General features: G+C 36.1%; 1 protein-coding gene across 1 annotated transcript in view; it reads left to right on the plus strand.

Moving 5' to 3' along the window:
• BIRC6 (baculoviral IAP repeat containing 6) overlaps positions 1 to 13,909 on the plus strand; it is a 173,717-nt gene that overhangs the window by 55,547 nt on the left and 104,261 nt on the right. The window contains exons 22-34 of the mRNA XM_032184553.1: positions 1,427 to 1,560; positions 2,673 to 2,819; positions 3,309 to 3,496; positions 4,161 to 4,475; positions 4,879 to 4,978; positions 5,439 to 5,653; positions 5,834 to 6,042; positions 6,332 to 6,678; positions 7,642 to 7,861; positions 8,815 to 8,948; positions 11,288 to 11,425; positions 12,183 to 12,310; positions 12,906 to 13,037. Coding sequence (XP_032040444.1) covers positions 1,427 to 1,560; positions 2,673 to 2,819; positions 3,309 to 3,496; positions 4,161 to 4,475; positions 4,879 to 4,978; positions 5,439 to 5,653; positions 5,834 to 6,042; positions 6,332 to 6,678; positions 7,642 to 7,861; positions 8,815 to 8,948; positions 11,288 to 11,425; positions 12,183 to 12,310; positions 12,906 to 13,037 — 2,407 coding nt within the window. The remainder of the gene's footprint in view (positions 1 to 1,426; positions 1,561 to 2,672; positions 2,820 to 3,308; positions 3,497 to 4,160; positions 4,476 to 4,878; positions 4,979 to 5,438; positions 5,654 to 5,833; positions 6,043 to 6,331; positions 6,679 to 7,641; positions 7,862 to 8,814; positions 8,949 to 11,287; positions 11,426 to 12,182; positions 12,311 to 12,905; positions 13,038 to 13,909) is intronic.

The following is a 13,909-nucleotide window of genomic DNA, read 5'->3' on the forward strand; positions in this document are numbered from 1 at the left end:
GACTCTAGCATGTTTTCTTGCTACAGCCAAAATGTCAGTCTTGCTAGATGTGCTTTATGTGTTGTTTTTAATACAGGCTTGCAAAGAGCAACTTAAATTCATCTAACGTGGTGTTCTTTGGCTAAATTTGTCATTTTAAGTCTGCTGTCTTGTAGGTGCTTATAAGTAATGTGTTTCAGTATATCTAGGGGAATATATATTAAATGGATTTATTTGTAATTCCTTGATTTTCTTTTCACTCTTTTTGAAGGTCAATAGCAATTATTGCCCTTTAGTAAAAACTTCATTTTCTGACTAGTTAGAGTCTTAGCATTGAGCCCAGCCAGCCTGGAATCATGTTAACACTCAGGGTCTAGAACCTATCCTACCCTATGCTGTCCTGCTGGTGTGGAAGTATTCATGTAATCAGTATCCTTCTGTGACTTCTGGATCAAAAAAGACATTTGGACTTTGCAGCCTTCTTAGCGTTATCAACTATTACCTTTCCTTGCCTGCCATACAAGAGAAACTTTTCTCAGGCAGGGGGAAAACACGGGAAGGAGAAACTTGTTGTCACTGCTGGTGTGTTTATGCAAATATTTCCAACTTGACAACTGGCAATAGCCAGAATGAATTACAGTCTTGTGTGTTTCTCATTTCTGTCCCTATAGAAAAAAGACCACATCTCTACTACTGCATAATAATTTGTCCCGATTTCCATTTTTTGCTCCTCTTTTCAGTTGTTTCTAGTAGGTACTGGTAAATAAAATAAAATAAAATGCCAATTTTGTTACTACTTTGGATTTTATTTTTTCTTGGCATATAGAAGCCTAATTGGTTTGCAACCATCTTGTTACCTGAGCTATTGTCTGTTTTTTTTGTTTTTGTTTTGTTTTGTTTTTCTCTACAGTACTGCCAGAGTAAGAAGTAATGAGATTTCCTGCTGCTGAGATATTTAAAGTACTGGCAAGTGTTAATTGATATCACTAGCAGCATTTCCCCTTTTGTTCTAACTTCAGCTGGAAGAACAGGCTGAGTTGGAATTTGTTGTGCAGTTCTGGAAAACTTCATTTTTATTGACTTGAGATAAATGTCTGATTTACCACGTGCAGGCATGCATATTGCTGTGGCTAATTGTCTAAGTTTATAATTCTAGTTTTCATGTCAGAGTGTGGTTATAGGTCATGTTTTCAGGACAGTATTAGATCTCCAAAACTAGTTAGTAACAGTGAGTTACTTAGCATCATAAGCTGTATGAAAAGGTCACCTAATAAGTGATTTTAGTGGAATATTAGTAAATGGGAATTATTAAGATAAATCAGTTGCATGAGGAGAGTGGTTTGCAATATAGTAAGTTCTGTGTGAACTACTTGATCTTTTTCTGTAAATAATTTTATATAAAATTCTTATTCTTTAAATAGTGCTGTTTGTCTTATTCTGTTTGCAGATACGGATTATATAGTTCACCTTTTGATCCAGTTCTGTTTGATTTGGAAATAAGTGGCTCTTCTTGTAAAAATGTATACAACAGCAGTATTGGAGTACAATCAGATGAAATTGATTTGTCTGATGTTCTATCAGGTACATATGTTTAACAGTAACCTTTTTATGGAAAAATTAGTAACTCTCTCTTATTGTACTGATTATTTTAGATAAGATATGTTTTTATACTTTTACCGTGTTTTATAGCTGTACACAATGAAGTTCTTAAGAGATCTCATGAAGCAAGAGAATCTCTTACTTACTGCGGATCTCAGAACAAGAAAAATAAGCCTTTTTCTGGAATAGGTGTTTTTCTTTTCCTGTAGAAGAGTTAAGAAAAGGGAAGATATTAAACAGAAAGGCTGCCATCATTTACTGTGTCAGAGTCACCAAGGGAAGCATTTGTCACTTCTATTGAGCAGCTTGTCTGAGATCTCTGTTATTATTCATTTAGACTTGCAACCATCCCCTGACAGAGAAACATAAATGGATTTTTTCAGAACTTGGGAAGCTTCCAGATGGCTTCTTTCTACTTTAGTATTACAGATTTAATTAGACGTTTTTCTGTTTCAGAGACATTTAAATGTCTTAAATATTCTTGTATCTGCCCTCTCAGGTTAGTTCATAAGTGAAATTTGAGGCCATGCAATGTCCTAAGAATAAGATGTTTTTTACCTCTCAGGAAATTCTTTTCATAGCAAACACATTTCATCAATCATAGTGATTCCTTTCCTTTTCTTGTCCACCTTCTTCCCACCCCTCCCTCGATACTCCACTGTTAGAATGTTGAATAATACTCTAGATTTTATATTAACTTGGTGTATGATCCTCATCAGTCTGTTACTTGTTCTCTCTTCCTTTCCCATAATTTCAGTTTATTTTTGCAAAGTTAACTTACTGATAGCGTAGAAAGAAAAAAACGCCAGTATATAATTTATTTCTGGCATTAAGAAAGTTACATTTTACACTGTGCTTTTGCTATTACATTTGATAATTGGACTTAAGACAGTCTGTTCAGATTTGGCAACATTGTCCGTTTAAAAATATGCTCCCATTTATATTGTGGATGTGATAGTGTTAAGGTGCTTGTTCCACAGCATGAAGTAATAAAAGCTATGGATTATATTTAGTTGTCCCTTTCTGCTCTTTGGGATTTGTAATGTCGTTACCAAGAACATATTAGATAGTGCAGATACCTATTTCTCTTTCAGGAAATGGGAAAATAAGTAGCTGTGCAGCTGCTGAAGGTAGTTTTACCTCCCTTACGGGGCTTCTGGAAGTTGAACCTCTGCACTTTACCTGCGTTTCAACAAGTGATGGAACTAGAATAGAAAGGGACGATGCAAGTACGTTTACTGGTATATACAATTTTTCATTTTTTCTACTTAGTATAATTCCACAATGTGATAATTTTAATTGGACATAATGAGCAATGTATGTCAAATGGATTTGTCTGAAGTATTGAAATATTTTTGAAATAATTTATGTGTCAATTTATTCATAGAATTTAACAAACTAGATTTCAAATTTATGAATTGGGATGCATTTGTTTCTGTCAGTGAGTGAGTATAATCTACACACATGCATGTTCACCTTGCAGCCTATTGTGGCGACAACATTCCAGGGCTCTCTATAATGAAAATGTTGCACGTATACTGAATGTGTATAATCTATGAACCATATGCTTTGTAATTCAAGATGATAATACTTCGTTGCAAAAGGTCAATAAACGTGATACTTACCTTGTTTTTACATTGCTCTTAACAATTAAGGAAATAAAGGTGTTTTTTATCATTTCTGTTCTACATACATGTTTTTTTCTCTGTTTTTTATTTGTTTCATGCCAGTGAGTACCTTTGGGGTTACCCCAGCAGTTGGTGGTCTCTCATCTGGAACGGTTGGGGAAGCCTCGACAGCACTGAGTTCGGCAGCCCAGGTAGCTTTGCAGTCTCTCTCTCATGCAATGGCCTCAGCCGAGCAACAGCTCCAGGTGCTGCAAGAGAAACAGCAGCAGCTTTTGAAGCTTCAGCAACAGGTTGGAGGCTACTTGGCTATTTTTTAATGCTGTCTCTAAACTTCAAAAGCTGAGGAAAATAGTTGCAGAGCTAGTCACTTTTTTTTCTTTTTCTCTTTTTTTTTTTTTTTTTCTTTTTTTCTTATTTTTCCTCTTTTTCCATAGTGTATTTGAGGAATGAGCAGCTCTGGACTGAACATCCACACTCATTAAGCAAAGTGATGAGTCTCCCATGCTGCTTCAGTCTTTCAGACTTGTTTTTTGTATATTTTGAGGGTGGGTGGGGAATTTGTTATCAAAACTAAATCTTAATACATAAGAGCATCAATTTGTGAAACTGAGAAAGACCACTGAAATGAAAAGCAGAATTGCACATTTGGGGAAATAAATGATAAACCTATTATTAGCATGCGGTTCATGTTGACAATGTGACTGTGGTGTTCAGATTTTATTATTATTATTATTTGATTACTCCAGATAACTAATTACTTGTGTTCCTCAGCAAGGGAGGTGAAGTTGAATACAGTTTTATTTTTCAGCTTGTAGTAGGTAGCTAGCATGCCGATATTGAAGGTGTGGAAATTAAATCTAGCTCATAATGCAAACTGAACTTGTATTTCAATACTACTCCTGTGTTCACAACCAGAATTGTTTGCTACATTCACTGTTTCCATTTTTCCCACAGAAAGCTAAGCTGGAAGCAAAACTGCATCAGACAACAGCAGCGGCAGCGGCGGCAGCATCAGCAGTTGGTCCTGTTCACAACTCTGTGCCTTCTAATCCAGTAGCAGCCCCAGGGTTCTTCATTCATCCTTCAGATGTCATTCCACCAACACCAAAAACAACTCCTCTTTTCATGACTCCTCCCTTGACTCCACCTAATGAGGCAGTTTCTGCTGTTATTAGTGCAGAGCTTGCTCAGCTTTTCCCTGGTTCAGTTATTGATCCCCCAACAGTAAACCTCGCTGCACATAACAAAAACACAAGCAAGACTAGAACGGTAATTATTTTCATTTGCTTTTTATAGAAATGTGGTGATATTAGCCATTTATTTAATTTGTACTTGAGTGTCAGTAAATCTGTTTATTTGGATGAGGTGTGAAAACTATATAACTGACTTTAGACAGTATGAAAAGAAAGAGTTTCTGAAAGTGAGGCAAGGTTATCACTCAAATGGTTTCTTTAAATTTGAACTAGCTTAACTGTATAATGAGCTATAAATACTTTAAACCTGGTAGTTAATGTATTTTGATGGTGCATGGTCAAATATAAATGTAGTATATATGTTGTCAGAAATTGGACATCTTTAAATCTTGAGGTTTTCCTAGAGTTTCTTCTAAAGAATAGGTTATTGTAAATGCGTAGATTTTTTAATAACTTACTGTTGTTTTTCCCCTTCTCAGAATCCACTTGGATCTGGTCTTGCTCTTGCAATATCTCATGCTTCACATTTTCTTCAACCTCCACCTCATCAGTCAATTATTATAGAGCGAATGCATTCAGGTAAATAAATAAATAAATAAATATCTAATAATAATTTTGACAAATTTTCTAAGTTAAATATTTTTCAGTGAGTTTCACTTGGCTTTCTAAAGAAAAGATGTGTTTGAGTTTGGATTTCTATTACATCCAGAAGTTTAAGCCCCAGCTTCAGCGATGTTCACCAAGTTTGAAAAATCTCTGGGGAGGAGGGAGAGGTGTACAGAGGGGACAGTGTATGTTGGGTCCCCAGACAGAGCACAGATTCTGAAGTAATGTAGAAAAGACTTAACAGTGTACATTAATTTGAACCCCAAATTTTCTTTTCAATGGGTGCAAACTGTGCTGAGAGATTTTGAAACTACAGCTATTTCAAACCTGAAATAACCACTGTTTTGACGATATAGAAACAGCAATTTTGTTGTTTGAGGAGTAATATTTCTCACTGATTAATGTGCACTGGTATCCTGTCCTTCTTCCCTAGGAGCAAGAAGATTTGTGACTTTAGATTTTGGAAGACCTATATTACTGACAGATGTATTGATTCCCACGTGTGGAGATTTGGCTTCTTTGTCAATTGACATCTGGACTTTAGGAGAAGAAGTGGATGGAAGGCGGCTGGTAGTGGCTACTGACATTAGCACACACTCACTTATTTTACATGACTTGTTGCCCCCACCAGTTTGCAGGTTTATGAAGGTAAGAGGAGATGGACTGTACACTGTCTCATTTAAACTCCTGATTTTTGTTACTTTGTAAACTTCCTTTGAAGTTCTCTTCAGATCAAACTTCAGCTGCCTACACGTGAATTCTTGATTTAGTGTATATTTTGCCTGTTTTGATACAATTGAATTACAATACTGTTGTATTCTCTTTCAGATCACTGTTATTGGTCGATACGGTAGCACAAATGCCAGAGCAAAAATTCCATTGGGATTTTATTATGGCCATACCTATATCCTGCCCTTTGAAAATGAGTTGAAACTAATGCATGATCCCCTCAGAGGAGAAGGTGAAGCTGCAAATCAGCCAGAAATTGACCAACATTTAGCAATGATGGTTGCGCTGCAAGAAGACATACAGTGCAGGTGGGGAAAAAAAAAGCATATTTACTAGTTATTTTAACTTACAACACTGGAATATCAGAAGTTTTTTTTCACAAGTATTCTTTCTTCCTGTGCTGTTATTCAGATAAAATTGTTGAGTTGTTACAGTGAGCATCGTCATACAATTAACAAAGACTACTCTGTATTTTGTTTATATTTGTTTCAGTAATGCATTCAAAATGGACCAGAAGTCATCTTCTGGCAAGGTGACTGTCAAATGTATTGCTGTTTACTAATGCCTATTATATTGTGTTGGGATGTTTCCTTTTAGGTACAACTTGGCCTGCCATCGGTTAGAAATCCTTTTGCAGAGTATTGACCTGCCACCACTCAATAGCGCTAACAATGCCCAGTACTTTTTACGAAAGCCAGACAAGGCAGTAGAAGAAGACAGCAGAGTATTTTCTGCTTACCAGGACTGCATTCAGCTACAGCTTCAACTCAATTTGGCTCACCATGCTGTTCAGAGGCTCAGAGTAGCTTTAGGTGCAACCAGGAAAACGTTGAAGGAACAATCTGATCCAAAAGAGCTGATTCAGATGTCATCTACAGAGCAGTTGCGCACCATCATTAGATACTTACTGGATACTTTACTTAGTTTGCTTCATTCTTCCAATGGTTAGTATTTTTTCAGGTTTCAAAGCTTTTGTCATGTTTGTGGAAAAAATTTGTTTTTTCTTTTGCTTTATCTGTACATTCCCACTATAAAGCTTTTAAACTGTATTGTTATGTTTTACTATGAGTTTAGCAGCTGGTAATATGCAGTGTACAGCTTGACCAATTGCACCAAGCTGACCTAACCACTTATTACTTCAAAATAAGGATGGGACGGGGTATCAAGTTCCTTCTGCCTTTTCTATACTCCTAGCTGCATTTTCCTTTGTTCAGAAACCATTTGATTGTGATACCATCTTGTGGGCTGATTCAGCTTGTTGAATATTGTGCCCGGGCACAATATTCATGTAGATAGAATGAGCTTGTGGAAGATCCCGGAACCAGATTAGGCAGTTAAGAGTGGGGAACAGAAGCAGAGACAACTGCTGTGGAAAAAAATCATAAAATCATTATCTGTGCTCAGTTCTTGATTTTTAATATTTAGATATCCAGTAAGGATTTTTATTTCCTAAACTGGCCATTGAAAGTGTTCCTGGAGAATCAAAATTGAAGTCTGAGTAGGAATGGTGAATTAAAAAAAAAAAAAAAAAAAGTATTTAAAAATAGTAATTGGGGAACATTGTTCTCTAAATAGACATTTGTGTCTGTCTTGTAATTTTCTGTGCCAGTTTGTTGTTAAGCATAATGATGGTTTGGTTTTGGCTTTGCGTAGATTCCATGGAGGTATTTGAGGCACTGCCATAAAATTGATATGGTTTTGACCAAACAGACTGATCTTTATGGGTTACCTGCAAATTACAATCTCCCTATCTGGTCCTCTTTCTTCCTGCTTTCCCATGTGAATTAGTCTAATCATAGTAGTTTTAAAAACTTCCTAAAAACTTTTTCTTGTCTTGAAGCCAATGTAGTTATAATAGCATCATTCTCTCTCCTTAAACATGGTTGCTTATTCTCTTTTATTAAAAGGACACTCTGTTCCTGTGGTTCTTCAAAGTACTTTTCATGCTCAAGCTTGTGAAGAATTATTTAAACACCTGTGTATCAGTGGAACCCCCAAAATACGTTTGCATACTGGCCTTCTGCTTGTTCAGCTTTGTGGAGGAGAAAGGTGGTGGGGTCAGTTTCTCTCGAACGTATTGCAGGAATTATACAATTCAGAGCAACTTCTCATATTCCCTCAAGACAGGTAAGGTATAAGCTTATATTGATATGTCACCTGTGAATCGCTTGTAAATAATTCCATGGTTCGTAACTTAGTATTTCAGTTGGCAAAAATGTGGCTAAATAATACTTATCTGTTTATTCCACTGATGTAAGAAATAGTTCCAAAAAAAGCACTGCAAATGACAAATATCTGTTTGTAGTTATTTTTTTTTTGCATGTATTTGGTACTTGCACCACAATAAGTTGCTCTTTTCCTCACTTAAAAGTGAATAGGAAGACATTTCTGGTGCTCTTCACATACCTAGCAGGATTGCTTTCCAGTGTCAAAAATTGTCTTCTGCTTTAACGGGCTTAAATACACAGAGCCATTCTAATGCATTTGGAAGTAGGAATGAGACTGAAAAGCACACTACTTGCATCTAATATAGAAGTCGTCTTTGAGATATGAGCAAACAAGCATAGAGCTGAGTACTAGGTGTTGGGATGTGTTGATCATTTCAGATTATTGCATGAGATCCTTGATATTCTAAACATCCCTCTGTTATTTTAATCTAACATATTTGCTGTTCTGTGGCTTTCTGCCTTCTTTGGACTGTAACATTTACATTGTCATACTTCTAAATGGATTAATGCAGTGTTACGAGAGTACATGTATTGAATTCTCTACTCCTGCTATTCAGCATATCATATGTAATAGGAAATAAAACAGATGAGCGCTTGTTTCAGGTGTACAGAATGGGATGTTCTGCAAGTAACTACTGACCTCTTCAGGGTAAAAGAGAAAACATAACAAAATACTGCACTACCTCTGTGACAATAGATCTTGAAATCTAGTCCACTTGCTGGGCCACAGTGCTGGTTTCTGTAGCAATCTGCTTGAAGGCCTAGGGGAATATGGTTCTAGAAGGGGTGTTTCATAATATTACTGAAACTGAAAAGAAAATGAAATCTTAAACATTTAAATTTTATTTTTAGGGTCTTCATGTTGCTTTCTTGCATTGGCCAAAGATCGCTTAGCAACAGTGGTGTTTTAGAAAGTTTACTCAATCTCCTGGATAACCTGCTTTCACCACTGCAACCTCATTTACCTGTGCACAGAAGAACTGAAGGTAGGCCTCTAGTTTGGGAAACTGTAGTTTCATATTAATTATAAGATAGAAAACTGGATAGAAAAATAGCTCACAGTTTTTGGTGTATTAAAAAAAGAGATTGGATTTGTTTATTATATTTTTGAAACACAGATGTCTTTTAAAATATGCTCAAATTTCTTGTTCTTTAGGTGCTAAGAGATACTGTTTTCCCTTGATTAAATGTGAACAAAGTCTATTTGGTTGCTTTCAATTCAGCTAGGTAGCTTTAAGGTTTCAGCCAAGTGGGAGGAACATCCAAGGTGTAGACAGCTCTAATGACTCCAGCGAATGACTTCGGAATTTAGTATTTTGGAAAGAAGCGTCTGGTTTTGCTCATAAGACCCTTTCTAAGTTTCAGCTTTTGTAGTGAAATGCAGCTATGAAGACAAATTTGAAACCATACATATGGTTTCTGCGAACTACATTTTTTTTGTTGTTGTTGTTGTAACCACAAGAAATGTACATTTTCTTAACACTTAAAAAATATACATATATACTGACATTATATTCTCCAAACTTGATTTTTTGGAGTGTTTTCTTAACCACCTGAAGTTTGAAGAAAATGCTTGATCAAATTCTACGTCATCAGTTCTGTACATGTAGCAGAACATTGTAGAAGATATGCTACTTGAAATTCGTAGCATTATAAAGTTGGTACATGCCAGCTGTGACTCTGTCCTTACTTTTTATCTTGTCTCCTGACGTAAACAAGCCTCAGGCTGGTGTCAGAAGCTGTCCTATTGCTTCCCCTTGGTTCTACCATGTACTTTCTCTATCTTGGCCATATCCTGCTATAGTCTCATAATGAGTCTGAGGCAAATCCAAGCTTACATCTCCTCTACCTCTGTTTGCACTCTCCCCACAGCTGCCAATTCCTTTCATAGCTCTTGCCTTACTAGTTGTCCTCACGGAGGACTTTAGGAAGCAGGAGAAGTAACTGATACTTCAGAGCTTTATTTGCTGGTCTTCCAGCTTCCTTCCTCCTGGACAGTACAGGTGAGTACTAGGGCACGATTATGTGTGATGGAAGCATCAGGTATGGCAGAAGAAAACCCTATTTGAGAACTACCACACATAATAAGGGCAAAGGGGTGAGAACTTACTGGGGATAAAGTCAGATAACAAAAATCAGAGCAAGAAGTGAGCATTATGAATAGAGAGAATTTAGAGAACTTGAGACAGAGTTGGGATATGGAATTCAGTCTGCAGTTGCTGTTGAGGTCATGTTATGGGAAGGCTGCCCCCTGAGTTCCACTGCCCCCCTGAGGTGGGCTGTTTTTGGCCAGCATGGATAGGACACTGGAGTAAACAGTCAGGGCCTACATCGTCTTGCTTGGGCTTCCAGCAACTAGGTGTGATTTTGGACAAGTTGTTTTTATGCCTTAGTTTTCTTCTTTGAGTGGAAATTAATAATCATTTGAGTTGACCAAAGCTTTTTTGAGGTCAGTGGATGAAAAGTATAGTGTAGTTAAACATGGCTCAGCGCTGTGTACAGATATGAAAATCAGTATGTAACCTCTAGTACTGTTGAGTTTGCTCTATTGATGCTACGTGAAAGAATGCAATTTGCTTAATGACAGTGTTCCAGTGGTCATTAATTGTAGGTTTCTGGTCCGTATTGAGTACTCATAAGTTCACTTTAGAAACGTTCATTTAGATTTAATCATGCACACACAAATTTTTCTTGCATGATGTATAAGATACATTTTTTTTTCTTCTCTCTGTACAAAACCACTGAATTTGAAGTGTGAGACTGAAATAGGCTGTAACTAACTATTAGTGCCACCAGTATGGTTCATCTAATCTGAACTCAATCTTGGCTTTCCCGAAATTTGTTTGAATGGCTACATGAAAATACACTATAAAGGAGTAATAATGAAGCTATTTGAGTTCAAGGCTTGTTGGAGCCTTGGGTGATGGGAGGAGTTTCATGCTATGGATTAAGTCACATCTAATTTCTTTGCTTTTATGCAAGCAGTTGTCATTCTGCATTTGATATTTAGGAAATTCAGGCATACAATTTTAGTCTTCTTTTTAAATGCCACTTGGTTTCTACCTGTAACAATAGAGGTGAAACTTTTTACTTCTGACTTGATCAGCCTAGAAGAACTGTGACACTTGCTTTTCTGCCGCAAGGCTACACCAAATGTTTGATTTCTTGTCATATTTATGAGTGCTAAGAGTTTTATCCTTGTTTAAAAAAAGGCATCTTTGTGGCCTAGTGAAATTTGTGCCGTGTAATTCTTGTCATGATTTTTTTTTTATGTTCTTATGGCTTCCAAACTTTATTAAGGCACTCAAATCTATTTCTTTTTAAGGAGTGTTAGACATTCCCATGATCAGCTGGGTTGTAATGCTGGTGTCCAGACTACTGGATTATGTAGCTACTGTTGAAGATGAAGCAGCCACAGCCAAGAAACCTTTGAATGGAAAAGAGAGGGAACGTTTTTTGACAGGTAGGCAATGCTTATTTTTAATTAAATATCAAAGCTTGTTTCTGTGACTGTTTTGGAGGTGTTCGAATACTTAAAATATGTTTTGAGCTCATTTAAAAAAATGAGATTTTTAAAGCAAATATTGTGATTGTTTTATTTACACTGTCGTTTGTTTCTTCACCTGCTTTTTTCCTTAGAAATATGTCTCTCTTTTTTTAAGGGATAATTACAAATTTGATTTGATTTTGTGAAATATCTGTATATTATTCTGTGACTCCTGTACCAGGCAGTTGAGAGTATACCACGTTGAGACCCTATTTGTATTGTGAGGAATGGCATTAGTATGACTTTGTTACCTGTTCTGGTGTTTGTTGTGGTATATGTACCTTTAAATGCATAGGCTTTTTTTAGTAGTGGTTTTATTTTTTTTTTGAGTGGGATAGCTATTATTTATTTGAACAGCTTTTCTAAAAATCAAAACTGGAAAGCTTTTGTGTTACCAAGGCTGTTCAGGCATTTTTAGTTAGGACGGTCTTTCTTATCTTCTTATGTTTTAAAAATAACAAAAGTAAACATTTTAAAATTACACAGAAATATTACCATATGTAATTACAGTTGCATTTCGCTAAGAGAATTTTATTTGGCTTGTTTCTTTAATATTTATTGTATAGAGATGCCAACCCTTGCCATATAAATGCTCATCTCTAGAGTTAAATGAGTTTTAACAATACTGATCACTATCTTTTTTTTTTTCCTTTTTTTTTTTTTTTTCCATTAGGAAACCAGTGGAGTTTTATAAATAATAGCCTTCACACTCAGAGTCTGAGCAGATCTACTAAAGGCAACAGTAGCCTGGATAGACTGTATTCCCGAAAGATTAGAAAACAGCTTGTGCATCATAAACAGGTGACTTCTGGCACGGTAGTGGCTATTTTCACAGATAAGTCTGTATAGCTTGTCTCATTTTCTGAGAGAACAGCTTTGGCATTGGGACTCATTCAGCCTTGCTTTTGCATAGTCTTGATTCTGGAGCTAAAGGCTGCCTATCTTCTTTGATATTTGTCTCAAACTGTGGGGCATGGCATCTGCTGAAAGAACAAATGTTGGAATGTACTGTTGCGTTCTGTGACCCATATTGGATAATAAATAAAATTTACTTTTTAGGTAGGTCTGGGTACATCAGAGTGCAAGCTCCTAAGCTGTGAATTAACAATTGGCAATGCTTAAGACAGCAATTTCATTTCTAAATGCAACCATGATGGTTTCATGACCCTGGGCATGTATGTCTTGAGCTCCTTTAAAATTATTTTTTTCTTAAACTTCATCTGTTCTGTGTCTGCTAGTGGCCCCTAAAGGTGTCTCAGTTAAAGATGTATGTAAAGTATCCTTAAAAGGCTCAAGTTACAGTTTGAACTGAAGATTACTATCATATGAAAATACTGATCCTTTTAACATCTTATTGCTTAAATTTTCATTTTTTCCTATTAACATTTTCTTTTAGCAACTTAACTTATTAAAAGCAAAGCAGAAGGCTTTGGTGGAACAGATGGAAAAAGAGAAAATACAAAGCAACAAAGGATCATCATACAAACTTTTAGTAGAACAGGCAAAACTAAAGCAGGCTACTTCAAAGGTATGATGCTCTGAAACTGTAATTGACTTCCTGTCCTATGTGTGAAAAGATTCATTCCTGCAAAGTCATTTTTGTCCTATGTTGACCTTACTTTTAGAAAGTGTTTCATGGCTGCTATCAAGGATATTCTGAGGTTGAATACAGCAGCCATGTGGAAATTTCTTGCATTGGGAAAAATATTTACCCTTTCACAGGGATTTTTTCTTTTTCTTTTTTTTTTTTTTTTTAAGGTGGTCATAGCCAAAATGACCAGTAATCCTGCAGCTTTGGGAATGCTAGTCCTATCTTTAAACTTTAGATAACGTAAACCAACAGAAATGTAAATTAATATTTTATACAGCTAACTTTTATATGTGGTACTCTTCCAGATGCTGTTCTGGTTGAGTAATGAGAAAATAATCCTGCCATCTGAGTGACTCCCCAGACTAAGAAGTACAACTTTTGAGAATGTTTTCTGAGCTTCCTAAAAGTATTTATCATGTAGATTCTGGCTCCAGACTTACCTGAGAGTGGGTATCATAGTAAAAGAACTATTTTGACCATGAGACAAGGTGCAGAAATTCAGGGATCTCTGGAGATGGCAGCATGGACATATCAAGGAATACAAAAAACATGCAAATCTTTCTAGCTACCAAAATTAAGTATTTCCTTAAATATTTCCTGGGTAGTTCCAGCAGTACTAATGTCTTTTTGAATGACTGAGAGTAGGACTGTGGAATGACATAATAGAATAGTGGGCCTTAAAGGCATTCTGAAGAAAAATCTTACAGAAATTTCCAGTAACTGTGAAAAAGCAACCTAGAAGTTTAAGCACTCGTATAAAAGTAAAGCCCTAAGTTTTCACCAACTCTGCTTGTCATGAGCTGTTCTTT

This window comes from Aythya fuligula, chromosome 3, assembly GCF_009819795.1.
Source record: "Aythya fuligula isolate bAytFul2 chromosome 3, bAytFul2.pri, whole genome shotgun sequence".
NCBI classification, from domain to species: Eukaryota; Metazoa; Chordata; class Aves; order Anseriformes; family Anatidae; genus Aythya; species Aythya fuligula.